This window comes from Nicotiana tabacum, chromosome 6 (genome assembly GCF_000715075.1).
Source record: "Nicotiana tabacum cultivar K326 chromosome 6, ASM71507v2, whole genome shotgun sequence".
Classification (NCBI taxonomy): domain Eukaryota; kingdom Viridiplantae; phylum Streptophyta; class Magnoliopsida; order Solanales; family Solanaceae; genus Nicotiana; species Nicotiana tabacum.
In genome coordinates, this window is record NC_134085.1 from 94,074,722 (window position 1) to 94,090,307 (window position 15,586).

Sequence of the window (15,586 nt, forward strand, 5' to 3'; positions counted from 1 at the left end):
ATGTCTCACGGAGGACAAATTAGCAATCAGTTGGTTTATAGCAGCATGTGAAATTCTACCATGTCTAGAACTATATCAACAATGGGATATTAAAAGTGCAAAGCAAGAATAATTATACAAGAAAAGAGAGGGAGAGAAAGAAACATACTGTTGCTGAAAGCCCCCAAAGACTTGAGGAAATAGCTACTGGACAGAGAAGACTGCAGAAATTAACGGTCGCTGACGCAGAGGAACACTGTACTCAGCACCGGTGCACTTGGAACACTGCTTCTTCTTCACTTGCAAAGTGAATTGCGCACATGGGGGCCCCGATATTATCCTCCAATATATTTTTCCTAATGGGATCTGAATTACTATGATCTTATTGTTTTCCATGAAGGTAAAACCAACCACCAAATACATAGCTACTGTTTTCTCTTCTTTTTTTTTTGTTGGTCTCGAAAAAGAAAGTCATTTCTAAAAGAATAAACGGAAATTAAGAAATTAAACTTAAAATTTTACATGTAAATGAAGATTAAATTCACAAGCCTTAGATGCATTTATTTATTCACTATGATAATTTATTTCTTGTCAGACATATATAATTTCCATTGCGAATTTCATTTATTCACTGAAAACCTATAAGAGGAATATATAATCCATTTTTTGGGCAACGCGCATCTTTATTACTGTCCAGTTATTGCCAAGGAAACTGTCCAAGAAAAACATGTTAGACCAAATTCTCCCAGAAACTTATCATTCTTTCTTTTTAAAAATAAATTCCCACTCCTTCCCACCTTCCCAACAATACATAAAAATGAAAAAGAATTCTCAGACATGCTAAATGCATGAACATCTGTAGCTGCGCAGATTTCAACATGAATTAAAGATAGAATTGAATTATTTGTTTCACCGGACAGACATTAGACCCATAAATATTACTCCGATTGCCTTCATCTGTAACGCCCCACCGTACCTGTATATATGACTATCTACTTTAACTAAACCTAAAGAAAGGAGGACCATCTCTTTTATTCTAACTGCCAAATCAGAGGCAAAATATTTTTCCTTTAATTAGTAACTTCAAGACTGAAGTCACCGACAAAGTACACATACAATCTAGAGTAAAATTTATAAAGAACAAGGAAAACCAGAAAAAGACAAGATAAGACAAAGTCTAAGTATGTTGCAACAAAATTCATCTCTTGTATTTATGGAAACAAAGATTTTGCAATCATTTGGTACCATCACAAAAGATTGGTCGTACAGCAGCCTTAAAATCTTCATAAAACCTTTGCTCTGAGAACATGGAGGCTCGCTTCCTGGCAGCAGCAGCTATCTCCAGCCTCTTATTCTCTGGCATCTTAATGACTTCAATAATGGCTTCAGCGTATTCCTCCACGCCCTGGGCAAGGAATCCAGTCTGCTTCCCATTTTCTGGTAACACAATATCCATCCTTGGTCCAGCTGAATTATGTGCTGAACGAAACCGAAAAATTTGAAGTCAACTAAATAAGTCAGAGACTCAAATACAGAGCAAGACAGAAACCACACAACATGGCTAACCAATTGGTATCGCGCCAGCAGCCATGTATTCAACTACACTTATGCCAAAGTGCTCATCTGTCATGGAATGGATTCCAGCTACAGCACCACCCAAAAGTCTGACCAAATCACTTCACCAACAAAGATTAAAAAACAAAAATGAAGCTTCTTAATCATGTCTATCATGTATTGAAGTGATGGAAATGGATAATCTACCTAAACATTTCACATTCTATGTCTAAACACACAGAGCTAACAGAACTACCAAGAGATTCAATCCAGCTGGTTAAGCAATTTACACCCATGCATAAATATATATCCTCTTTGTGTATTACATTACCTGAACATCCAACCAATTTTTATTTATCTTATAAATAACATTTCCCTTTTCTTTATTTTTGTTTGGTGGTGGTGCTGGGGGGTTTTGTGTTGGGGGGAGTAAGCCAAGGCAATAAAAAGTCCATCTCTTATGAAACCCTTACCTTGAAAGTTATAGCTTCAAGCAGTTAAAGAAAAGTTGTGGTCCTGAAAATTCAGTAAAATCATGCCTTGGAGTTTAAGAAGTTCAGACAAACAAATGGAGTTGCGCCACTAACCTGTACATGACATTCTTGTGGAACTCAACATGATCATCCACATTCAGTTTAATAGCTAGGTCCTTCAGATTTTGCAACCTTTTCTCATCTGCTTCATTCCTACAACTACCCACTAATTGGATAATTGGCCTTGGCAGATCTTGGTCTAATTTCTTGATGGCAACTGCAAACGCCTCAAGTTGGAGTGGGTGTGCCTAACTCACAGAAAAACCAAGTTTTACAAGACTTTCAAGATTACAATATACCTTGAAACACCTGCAGAAGTATGGGTACCTTGAATTCTACAAGGACCACATAAAATGCCCACCTTCTCTGGACGGAACTGAGCCACAGATACTATCTTCGGAGGTTTCATTGACTTTTCTAGCGGAAGCGCCTGTCAAGAGCAGTGTCAAGTTTGTCGTTAATATGGCCATGCAAAAATGCAATTGCTTACTGTCCAACCCAGACTCAAGAAATAATAAGACCTTCTAAAAAGGAATAGAGTAATGTCATTTCCCTCAATTTTCAACAAAGGCAAGAGTCACGAAGTCCAAATAAGAATCGAAATGAGAAATTCATCTGAAAAGTACATCGAATCCTACTTTCATCATATACTTCATTAATGCAAAAATGCAGGACAGTGCTATAGCAAAAAATTAGCCTCAACTCATTAAATTAATAAAATCTACAGAAAAAAGGGAAAGCATTAATAACGTTAGGCGTCAGGAGGAGAAAGACGGGTTATATTAGCACCAAAAGAGTTAAAAAATACAGACCTGAAGCCTAGAAGTATCACAAGGAGGATACACACGCCTAATTCGAGCTGGTATTCCCCACAGCTTCTCAATATGAGATTGAGTCCATGAAGAATTAACCATTGCAAGGTGTGCACAAGAACCAACAAAGCTGTACAGCCAGCCAAATAGTGTATAGTAAACAACCTTGAACCTGGATAGTATCGCACTGCCAGAAAAGCAATTTCATGAGCTTCATGCACAGATACAAGCAAAGAAAATGCAAAGATATTACAATATCATATTCAGTCCCTAGGATATATAATTTCAGAAGACCCACTAATGCGTCTAGATGTACACTTTCATGGAGAAGCGGGATAACATCTTGCCATTATATCTTCTTACGAGTGCCAATTAGTAAATGACCACATTAATTTGGTAAAAAGATACGCATACATGAAACAGGGTCAACTGACAACATTGTTAATACTAGAAAAGAAAGAAAAAAAGACACAAGCAGATCAACAGTTTCTCATAGGGGCCTTAGGCACCACTTAGTTGACAGACAATGACAAAGGCTTGTCTGACTAAGCATGGCCTTTTCCTTTTTGTTTGAATAGGCCATTCTCATTTTTCTTCAACAAGGTAGACCAACCTTTAGGTGCGTTAGTAACAGAAACTTCCATCAAAATGACTATTTGACTTGTTAGCATGAAATTCTACAGATAGCATATTTTTACAATACAAAAGGAAAAGGGACAGATCTCCTATAGATGGCATATTATGATAATATGTAGTACCTCTTGGCAATCAAGGAATCATTGTTGTACATTGAACTGCGCCCACGAACACGAGATAGCATGTCTAAACTGATAGTTGGATAATGAGTATAGGAAAATACTTTGCATCCAAATATACGGGCAACTGGATAAGTAAAAGCATATCCGCTAGTATCAAAGTAATATAAAGGTGTATATTTGCACAAAGCTTCCCAAGAAAGGTAAATCGATCCAAAGCTTTGACCAATCATTGTGAAACGAGGGTAAGTGGTTTCTTCGACCCACTTTCTCCTATGCAGATGGACTACCTGATGTAAACTGCAGGAAATCAGTAATCTTGAGCAAAATGACACTGAATGTCAATATATCGAAGTTGCAAAAGAACAACTACATTATGCAGCAATTATCTGGATAGGATATTATATGTGTTTGTGATTACCACCATCAAACATATACCAGTAATGAAGCATCAGAAAGAGGAATATAAGATGCAGCAATACAGGTAACAGGGGAAGGAGTATACAATACAGATATCTCAAAGCAGCTACAAACTAACATAAATAAATATTATATTTCTAAACAGAGTAGAAGTGTATTCCTGGTGCAACAATAAAGAATGTTGAGAATTTCAATGACTTATCAGGGATAGAAGAAGCACAAAGACTGTGATACTGTTGAAATCCCTGGTAGTAAAATGCCAGTATCTGGGAGTTGATAGCTACAACACTCGATACTAGTGGTGGAGTTTGGGTGTGTGGAGGAGGGGAGGAAGATGAAGAAACGGGAGCGAAAGTGAAAAAGGAAGTTTGTTTAGCTGAACAGAAAGGAAATATGACAATTTTCTATTTTGTGACTTAATGGTTGAAAGTATTCTATTTTAATACTACTTTCACAACTTTTAATAATTTAAATTAGTTATACTAAAACTTTCAAACTTTAATGTGACATTTCTTATCAAAGTATAACTTCTCAACCATTACTTTAATATTATTACACTATTGCTGATAAAATATGTAAGTCAAATAATCCCTAGAGTTCGTTTCAAGTCAAACACTATCATAAAAAATGAAATAATGGAAATAATATCATGTACGCAGAGTAAAACCCACCGAGAAGTAAAGGGTACCTTAGGAGGGTGGATTAGTTTGACTCCAAATCGATCAAGGGCACGGCCACTAAGGCTGTCAGGTGAAGCATCATGATCTCCTGTATATATGACACAGTCTAGATTCGGGTTTACATCTTGGATGGCTTTCACAGCGCACCACAAGACTCGTTCTCCACCACCTCCGTCATTGGTGTATGGGTGGAAGACCCCAACAGCTTTCTTTCTATTTCTCCAGCCATTGATTACCATAAACAATAATCTTACTGCTTGAGCAATTACCACCGTTACAGCAATAAAAGCACTGAGCACAAGCCAATTTGCCATATTTCTTTTTCCCCTCTTGCGATTCTCTGACACGTGCTTTTATCGGATTACACTGCTTTCACAATAGGTTGCTGAAGTCACTGATTCTTTTGGCTTTTTTTGTCTCTAATATGAAATTGAAGATCCTTGACTAACGCGAATTGAGCTTCTGAATAGAATCATATCAAAAGATCAAAAGGGGCATAAAATGCAAAAACAAAATAAACAAATAAATACATAAAGATAGATAGATAAATAGGATCAACAAAAGGGATCCTAAAAGTGCAAAACAAAACAAAAAACAAAAAGTTAGCAGCTAAATGGGTAATGAAAAACAAATACAGAATAAACTTAAAAATATAAAGCTTGCTAAGATTTTAAAAGAAAGAAAAAAAAAAGGAAAGGAAAAAAAAGTATGTGAAAATCACAGTGGCGGATCAGGTGTTTGCTACAGTAGATTCTATCAAGACAATAACTTCAAATCAACAAGCAACAATAACTGGATCAAGTTATTGAAGAAGACATTAAGAAGCAGAAAGTATTTTCAGAAAAGTAATTGTCTCCAAATTTCTTTCTTTTATTCTAGTCATTCCAAATATTCTCTTTTTTAATCCAAAGACAACTAAATAATCTCTCAGAAAAACTCGAATTCGGAGATTTTCCTTTAACTTCTGAATACTTCACTCTTGATAAGGTTACCACTAAAAATCCTCAAGCAACAAATTATTAGGAAAATAAAAAATCTATGACCTAAGAAGCAAAATCTACCTAACGAGTACAGTATTACTTATTCAGGAAGTCCGTAAATCTCATAATTTACTTATTTAAGCCATCCATGATTATCAAATAATCGGTTCAAATTCATTTAAATTCCAATGTGAAGTTACTTAAAAGCTGTTGTAAGATAAGAAACATGAATTTCACTAATTAAATGACAAAGAGCATCTTGAGTATAATCCAGTAACAATAGCAATTCACTGTAAGTTCTTATAACACAATTGGCAAATCATTCTCAAATTGAAGGGGAAAAAACGCAAGCAAAAAACTCAAAAACAAAAAACAGAAGATCAACAGTACAGCCAAAGAGTTAGGAAGAAAGATACCTAGCCGAAGGTCGCATTAGCAGTAAGAGTGAGCCGATCGGTTGTCATCCTGGTGGAGAAGATTTTCAGGCTGCCACATATGCTTGTTATAAACCTTTTCCGACAAGTCACTTGAATTAAAAGTGTACAAAATATTATGACAAGTATACAAAACTTAAACTATATATTTATATATATATATATATATAACCCTAAACCATTTGGAATTTCCATAAATGTCCCTGCCACCTCAATAAATTCTTAGGATTTTTGGCCTCATTTGCTTTTTTTTTTTTAAGATTAAGACGTCTAGATTGAATACACATCTGAATATCAAGATGTGTATTAAAATTAAGACATCTGATGTCATCATGATTTCTTCAATCTTCTCATTTGTGTCGCAAAAATTATCAGACTCATCCCGGACAGCATGAGTTGCAGCTTTAAAAACTGCTTGACTTATAATTTTTCCTGTCTTAAGACCATTCTCTATTATTTCTCCCATTTTGATTGCTTCTGAAAAGGATTTGCCAACTGCGGACATCATGTTCTGAAAGTAATCTGGCTCTTGCGCTTGAAGGAAGACAGTTATTAGCTCGTGGTCATCCATGGGTGGCTTAACTCGAGCTGCTTGCTCTCTCCATTTAATGGCATATTCCCTGAAACTTTCACTTGGTTTCTTCTTCAGGTTTGAAAGGGAAATGCGGTCTGGGGCAATGTCGATGCTGTATTGGAACTGTTTGACAAATGCTTGTGCCATGTCGTCCCAGACATACCAGCGAGACGTGTCTTGATCCATAAACCATTCGGAAGCTACTCCCGTAAGGCTTTCCACAAAATAAGCCATCAATAATTCTTCATTTCTTCCCGCACCTCTCAGTTGATTGCAATACCTTTTCAGGTGGGCAATGGGATCTCCATGTCCATCGTACTTTTCAAATTTGGGAGTCTTGAAACCAGGCGGCAAGTGGACATCGGGGAACATACATAGATCTTTGAAGGCAACACTCTTTTGGCCAGACAACCCTTGCATGTTTTTCAACCATTGTTCTAAGTTTTTCACCCTTTGGGTTAATTCTTCTTGTACCATCTTTCGGGCAGGCTCTTCAATCTTTGAAGGAAGATCTAACGAGTACGGGTGGTACTTAGGAGAGTGGTACTGCTCTTGTTGTGTCGCAAATTGTGACTCATGACGAGGCTGTCCTTGCCCACAGGCCCATGCTTGACACACTCCGGTCATTTGCTGTTTCAGTATTCTATTTTTTTCCGGCACAGTAGACTCTTGTTGAACCCTCTGAACAAACCGACCAACTCAACTTTCTTCACAATTCAAAATAAAACATGTTAGAATGGACTCAGTCGGTTCTTATTACTAGCAACATCTTTTTTTTCTTTTTTTTTCCGATTTTTTTTCATTCATTTTTTCATTATTTGTTGTGGTCGAATATTATGGAGATTGCCTACGTATCATGACCCCGCATGAATCAGAATTTGCGTAGTTCGGACCAATAAAAGATAAACAATATTAATCATTTTTTTTCAATTTTCCTATTAAAATAAACTGGGTTTTAAAGGTTTGAAGATGACCTACAAACTCGAAAATCAAACAACCCACATATTCTAATTAAAGATTTATAACCTCGAAACAAAAAGGTCAGCTTCCTTTCCCCGTTTGACAAATGCAACCAAATGGCTATTTTTGCAAATGTGGCCCCTTCCAAATCTCACATGAATTTTAAGGCCGGGGAGGATTATTTTGACACTTTACAAACTTGTTCGTTCTTTTACGAAAATAGCCTTTCGACAACTGAAAGATACTCTAAGGCTATTTTGGCAAGAACGGTTTAAGACACTGTCGAAGCTAGCTCGGCTTATTTTTGACTAAAAAAAATTCACCTGACCGTTGACTCTTTATGTTTTTTTTTTCAAATTACAATAAAAACCAGGTGTTGCAACACGGCCCTTCAGCGCCTCGGGGACGAAGATTTTTTAAGGCTGTGTGGGTCAACTGAACCAAATTTTAAAAAATGACCCAAAGGTGACTGTTTATGCAAAGTCAGCCTTCCAGCGTCCCTTTCGGGAACATTTGGCTATGTCTTGATAAAACAGCGTCACCCGACTTCTTTATGACAAAACTAAAATTTGACATATATTTTTTTTTGGCTATTTTGTTTTAGCAAAAAGTGGAGGCTGGACACTACCCGACTTATTTATGAAAAAATTAAAATTTTGACATGTTTTTTATTTATTTAATTATTGGTTTTTGGCTATTTTAGCAAAAATGGGGTTGGACCCGATGAGGGTTGCCTACGTATCTCACATCCGGTGAGAATCAAACCGGCGTAGTTCGGGCAGGTCGTGAATAAAGTAAGTAAACTAATTTTAAATTATTATTATTTTGAATTTGTAAAAGAACTGCTTTGAAAGAAGAAATGAAGTATGTACATTTTTTTGAATTTTTGATTGATTTTTTTTTTTTGAAAGAAAGACTTCTAAGAATTCCTTTTCTTATGATTTGAACTTTGAGAATTTCAAAAGTAAAAGGAAGATTTTTTTTTTGTTCTTTCTTATTCTAAGAAGAAAGAAAATATTTTTTTTTTTGGAATTTTACCTTTAATAAATGAAATGCTTTCTAAATTTTTTTTTTTGAATTTTGAATTTTCTTTTCAATTTTTAAAGAAGAAGGAAAATATTTTCGAATTTGTTTTATTTTATTATATATATATATATATATATATATATATATATATATATATATATATATATATATATTTTTTTTTTTTTAATAATTAAAAAGACTTTCTTAAAGAAGTCAATAATGGAAAATATTTTTGGATTTTTTGTTTTGAAAATTGGGAGTCTAAAAAAAACTTTTCTAGACTTTTTGGCAGGACAAATATTTTTGCAACAAATAAAGATATATATACATTTTTGGAAATAAAGAAAAACTTTTTGGATTTATATATATATATATATATATATATATATATATATATATATATATATTTTTTGGATTTTTATATATATACATATTTGCAACAAATAATAAAACCACTTTCGACGCGACTCTTTTTATTTTATTAGTTATTTTTATTTTGGTATCTAAACAAATAAATAAATAAAAACTCATTTTAAAACAAGACTTTTTTTCATTTTCATTTTTTTTATGGCAAGACAAACTATTTTTTTTTCTAATTTGTTTTTTAAAAACAAGACAGAACAACGACTCTTTTTTTTCTTTCTATTTTTCCTTTGCTTTTAATAAAACAAACTAATAAAATATTTTTTTTTCATTTTCTCAAAATTTCGGCAGAGTTTTGACAGTTATTTGGGCATTGTTTTTTTTTTCAAAAATAAACAATCAATTCCCTAACCGCTATTTTTTTCAATTTTAAAATATTATTCATGATATTCAAAAGTCAGTCAACACACAAATCCGGATCAAATAAATGCGCAAGTAGCAGCAAGTAAGATGCATCAGGATGGTCATTTTTTTGGTACACCTGTCCTAGACAGACCCAACCCCTGTGTTGAGTCTCCAAAGTCAAATGCACGTGATGCAAACAATCGCTCCTACTAGGGATCCGGCATGAGCTGAGTTATTCTAAGTGAAAAAACCTGAGGCATATTGATCTAGCCCTGGCTTACCCAAACGGACAGTTTGAGCCGAAGCGGGGGCAACGTACCGGGAGCACGAAAGTCTACCCGGCCTAGTTACTTGTCCCAATTTCGTCTTATTTGGTATGACTTTAACAGAAAGGTGGGCCACGCGCACGTGTACACCATAAATTAAGAAGACTCAGAAAGAAGAAGGGTTTCGTAGCAGTTTTATATACACAGTTCAGATAATATTAAAGCGGTAAAAAGTAACATTTAGCACATTAAGCATAAATAATGTAAAAATCAGATAATAAATAAAGCCAACTATAACAATTATTTCAAGCTCGAATTCTTGAACCCTGAACCAGTGGTTCTGGGTATTTATCCCCAGCAGAGTCGCCAGAGCTGTCGCACCTCCTTTTTCCGCGCCCGCGGGGCGCGTGGGGAGTTTTCTCCAATTAAAGGACAGTCGAAACAGGATTTGTTTGTTTCAGAGTCGCCACCTGGGAATTTTAAGGCGTCCCAAGTCACCAATTTTAATCCCTGAATCGAGGAGAATATGACTCTGTTTATTATTCTGCGAACCAGAAATCCGGATAAGGAATTCTATTAACCCGGGAGAAGGTGTTAGGCATTCCCGAGTTCCGTGGTTCTAGCACGGTCGCTCAACTGTTATATTTGGCTTGATTATTTTGATTTATTAAATACATTTTTATTGCATGATTTTATTGTTACCGCTTCTATTTAAATTGTTTATAATTAAAGACCCTTCTTCGAATCGAATCACGCGTACGTGTATTCGTTTTATATATTAATATTTTTTAACGTGAAAATCGTGTCACGCGTACGTATACACAATATAATAATTATTATTTATTTATTTTTTTTCGAAATTTTTTTATTATATATAAAAAAAACTTAAGTTCGAAATTGTGCTAAAATAAAATTATGAACGTTCGTCGCTCTTGTATAATTAAATATTGAACCGCACATCTCGAGTTATATGAAATTAATATTGATATTCTCCGAAGAGCCCCCTTTTTATTAAATGTTCTTTCGAAGTTGCGCGAACGCATAATCCGAATTGCTTTTAGAAATATAATCAGGTTACGCGAACGCATCCCTAATCACGCAAAAGATTCTTAATAGTAGTATAGATTTTCCATAAATGTTTATTGCATCTATCTATTTTTAAATGTAAGAATCGTGGAGAATTACCGATTGGGATGCCACCAAATTTCTTGACAAAGAATTCAAAATTTATTAGGCGTTGCTACAAGTCTTATTTTACGCGTATGAATTATATACCTCAAAACTATTCAAATTTTAAAGAATTAATGATATTAAAAAGAAACAAACAACATGTAACTAAAAATACTACCATTTTTATCGTAGATACAACATTAACATATCCAAAAATTGAATCGCATATAAAACTGGAAAAAGAATTAATTTGATAAACAAATTAATAGTTTCTGCAGAACTTTTATTGTTACATTTAATGCGAATTCTATTTCTACATATCCTTGACATAAAATGTTGCAATTCGTGCTTGTAAATCTCATATACTTGTTTTTAGCCCAAAGTTATAATTGTTTGGTTAATTTTGCTTACGAAGATTGGGTTTGAGATAAATAAACCAATTCTTATATTCTGCCTATGCGAATATTTGCAAACGTTAACTCTATATTTTGTAAAAAATCATTGACATTATTTCATATATTAAAAGAAATGAGTTGATCGCGTTCCTAAAATAATTAAGCCATTTGTTATTAAGAAAGAGAACTAATATACCAATTGATTTAATACTATATTAACCAACTAAAACAAAACTGAAACTTAAACTAATAAAATTTAAATGAGTAGAAAACATCCTTATAATCAAACTTCATTTACTTGCCATGTTGAAGCTTTTCATGACATGAATTTTCAGATATGTACCTGATATTGGAAGCAAAAGAAAATGATGATGAGAATCAGCAGCAATAATAACAGTACAATAGCAACAACTGCCCAGCAATAGTAACAACCCAGTAACAGACCGGTGGAGTAGCAATCCCAAAAAATAAAAGCTTTAAGCTTTAAATGAAACAACAACCATTAATACTAATTTCAAACAAAGAAAGAAAGCAGTAGATTTTTTAGCTTTTATTTTTATTTTTGAAAGCTTAAATATTTTTCGGAATTTTTCTCTCTTCTATTCTCTGTCCGTTTTTTTTCTCTCTATCTGTATTCTTGTTCTCTCTGTGTTGTCTTGTGTTCAAGACTTCACATATATAACACATCCCATAAACCTTTTAATTAATTAAAATCAATACTTTTTCTCTACCCAACCCATTATCTTTCCACTCATCCCCATTACATTAAATAAACATATCACACCACCCCATTATATTTTGTCCCCCATGCTTTATTTAAAATAATGCAAGATTCCCCTTTAATTTAAATCTTGTCCCCCTTTATATTAAATAATCATATCACAACCCACCCCATTTCATTTTGTCCCCCATGCTTCAAATAAACAATTTCAAAATGTACAATTCCTAAACTACCCCCTCCGACCTTACTGAAATTACCAAACTACCCCTGAACGTACTACAAATTTACCAAACTACCCATCAGCTATAACACATCAATTAATCAAACTTAACCAAAATATAGACAATATGATCAATTTCTAACAATGTTCAAACAACAATATGAACATGGATGAACATCATAACAACAATATCACATGAACATGATTTTAACAACATTTCAACAACAAATCACTTGAACACAAATTGAACAACAAAGAACAACTAAAATTTGATTGAACAATATTTTAGCAACAAACAATCCTATTTTCGGATTCAACAACAACAACAAACAAAGTATGAAGATTTCTAAATTCAATCATATTGAACTTAAAATCAACTCTAACAACATTACAACCAACAATTCCTATATTAAACTTTAAATAAGATTATGAGACAAATTCAAGAAATAATCATAGATGATAAACAAGAGATCAAATTATACAAAAATTCGGATTCAAGATCATCCAAACAAAGTATGAACACGAATGAATCTATTTTAACACAACAAACATGACGGATTAAAATGATTAAATCAATATATTTCCTTTAACACAACTAAATTCTTTTTAGACAAATAACAAGATCGACGAATAAACAATTATGAACTTAAGCTTGAACTTAACAATTTCTAACAATACATAAACTCATGAAACAAATTGAAGAAATAGTTAATTAAATTTCAATTTGAATCTAACAAACATCATACTAACAAATATTCACTTAAACAATAATACAAACATGAAATGAATATGAAAACAACTAATTAAACTTCTATTTTGAAATCTGAAAATTAATTTAACAAACAACATGAACATGAACAAAACCAAAAAATCAAATATCTAACCATAGACATGAACAAAGCAAACATTCGCCGATTTTAGATTCGAAAAATATCAAAACAAAATAACGGACAAAATAAAATTCAAAAACTACTAACCGGATTAAAACGACGAACAACGACCAAACAAACAACGAACTTGATGAGCCTCGACCAAAACGAAGAAGACGGGAGGAAAGGAGCAGCAGTCCGCAGCTTCAACCCAGCTGAAAACGACGAGAAGCGGAAGCAAGCCGGAGCAGCGAGCAGCAGCACGTCGCGGACAGCAATGGACGACGACATGGTCGACGTCGAAGCTCGTCCATGGTTGGACGTAGTAGAAGGCAGAAGAAAATGGAACGCAGCAGTAGCAGATGCGTGAGCGGACAGCCATGGCATCTTGGTTCGTTTTGTGTTGTTCCGGCGTGGCTGGGGGTCGTTCGGAGGTGGTGTTTGGACGGAAAAGATCTAAGCAACCACAGCAGTAGCTCGACGTGCTCGTAAGGAGGAAAAGAAGCAACATGGTCAGCCATAGACGTCGAGCTCAAGCTTGAGCTCGACGAGCCTCGTCAATGGCGGATAGGGCTAGGGAATTCGGACGAAGAAGAAGGAGATGAAGACGATGTAGCCATGGGTTGTCGGATTTAATGGAGGATCGCCGGAGAGGTTTTGGAGAGGAAGAATATAGGGTGGCCATTGTTGGCTTTCTTGAAGCTTGAGGAAGAAGAAGAAAGAAAGAGGGGGGGGGGGATCTCTTAGTCTTTAGGGTTTTCTTCTTTTAATTTTTGCTTTGTTTTTGTAAAATGTAAGACAAAGGGGTTTGGGTCTTTTGGGTTATGGACTGGGTCGACCCAGTTCGAAATGGACTGGGTCGTAGGGAAGATTGGGCCATTTTTTGGGCCTATAGCTTGAAATTGAAGAAGAGGCCCAATTCCGATTTTCTTTATATTTTCGCTCTCTTTTCTTCTTTTGTTTTTCTAAAACTAAATTATAAAAATACTTAAACTATTATTAAGAACTAAATTAAGTTATAAAGGCGCAAATTAACTCCCAATAACAATTAACGCACAATTAAGTATTAATTAAGCATAAAATTGTATATTTGGACATTAAATGCTAAAAATGCAAACGATGCCTATTTTTGTAATTTTTAATTTTTGTAAAACAATTTTAATTACTAACAATTGTAGAATTAAATCATACATGCAAAATGCGACATATTTTTGTATTTTTTATTAATTTAGCGAATAAACACGCACAGACAAATACAAATAATTCTTCAAAATATCACAAAATATCACAAAATTGCACACCAAAGAAAAATCATTTTATTTTTGAATTTTTTGGGAGTAATTCTCATATTGGGCAAAAATCACGTGCTTACAGCTGCCCCTCTTTGCCCGAAGACACGAAGGGTTTTCGTGCAAAGATAAAGCGAGCGATTTTTTGCCCATCCGAGTACTCCGTTGAAGCATTTTTTTGAAAAAGATTTGACCAAACCTTTGCTTCAAAGGTTTCCTACATATCCTGGGCTAAACAGGAATCAGGTCAATGTAGTTCGGGAAATTTTGGTAGCTGGGACTACCGTTGGACTGCACTGTTACTGTTGTTGCATGCTATTACTACTGCTTACCGATTTCCTTGTTACAACGTGCTTAAAAGAAAACAAAAAGCTAGGCTAGAGTACAATTTGTTTTTGTTGTCTTGCTTCCTTGTCTGCTTGCATTTCTTCCGGTACTTTTCTTCTTTTGACACATGCACTTGAATTTGTGCTGTGACCTCTTGTTGCAACCTTCTGCTTCCCGGTGCCGGGGAATTTTATTATTTCCTGTTGGGGATTCCTATTGTAACCCTCTGTTTTATTGTTCTCTGACTTGATCTTGAAATGTATGCCTCTGTTATCTGGGCGGGCTCCCAACTTCAATACTTGAAAATTAAAGACTTGAAATGTATGCCTCTGTTATCTGGGCGGGCTCCCAAGTTCAATGCTTGAAAATTAAAGACTGAAATGTATGCCTCTGTTCTATGGGCGGGCTCCCAACTTTAACAACAAAAATGAATGTCATTCCTCTCTTCAGGCGGGCTCCTGACTTCAACAACAACTTTGAAAATAATTCGCCATTCCTCTCTTCAGGCGGGCTCCTGACTTCCACCAATACATCGCCATTCCTTTCTTTAGGTCGGCAAGATTTCAACAACTTTTTTTAAATGCCTTTCCTCTCTTCAGGCGGGCTCCTGACAACAACTTTGAAAATAATCGCCATTCCTCTCTTCAGGCGGGCTCCTGACTTCAAACCATACATCGCCATTCCTTTCTTTAGGTTGGCAAGATTTCAACAACTTTTTTTAAAAAAATGCCTTTCCTCTCTTCAGGCGGGCTCCTGACAACAACTTTGAAAATAATCGCCATTCCTCTCTTCAGGCGGGCTCCTGACTTCAAACAATACATCGTCATTCCTTTCTTTAGGTTGGCAAGATTTCA

General features: G+C 34.8%; 1 protein-coding gene across 7 annotated transcripts; it reads right to left on the bottom strand.

The window, feature by feature from the left end:
* Nucleotides 1-1,008: 1,008 nt before the first annotated feature.
* LOC107810019 (GDP-Man:Man(3)GlcNAc(2)-PP-Dol alpha-1,2-mannosyltransferase) lies at nucleotides 1,009-6,205 on the bottom strand. Of its 7 annotated transcripts, none has more exons than XM_075254990.1 (8): nucleotides 6,130-6,205; nucleotides 4,742-5,192; nucleotides 3,637-3,923; nucleotides 2,879-3,065; nucleotides 2,428-2,496; nucleotides 2,121-2,314; nucleotides 1,546-1,643; nucleotides 1,009-1,458 (listed from the first exon to the last, which is right to left on the bottom strand). In XM_075254990.1, exons 2-8 carry the CDS (start codon nucleotides 5,045-5,047, stop codon nucleotides 1,214-1,216), a joined length of 1,386 nt encoding a protein of 461 aa, XP_075111091.1. In that variant the 5' UTR covers nucleotides 5,048-5,192; nucleotides 6,130-6,205; the 3' UTR covers nucleotides 1,009-1,213. The 7 variants fall into 7 exon arrangements, with proteins under 7 accessions (XP_075111091.1, XP_075111089.1, XP_016490221.1 ...); XM_075254988.1 differs by having other exon boundaries at nucleotides 1,546-1,655; XM_016634735.2 differs by having other exon boundaries at nucleotides 1,546-1,655; nucleotides 3,637-3,933; nucleotides 4,725-5,192.
* Between the last annotated feature and the right edge of the window lie 9,381 nt (nucleotides 6,206-15,586).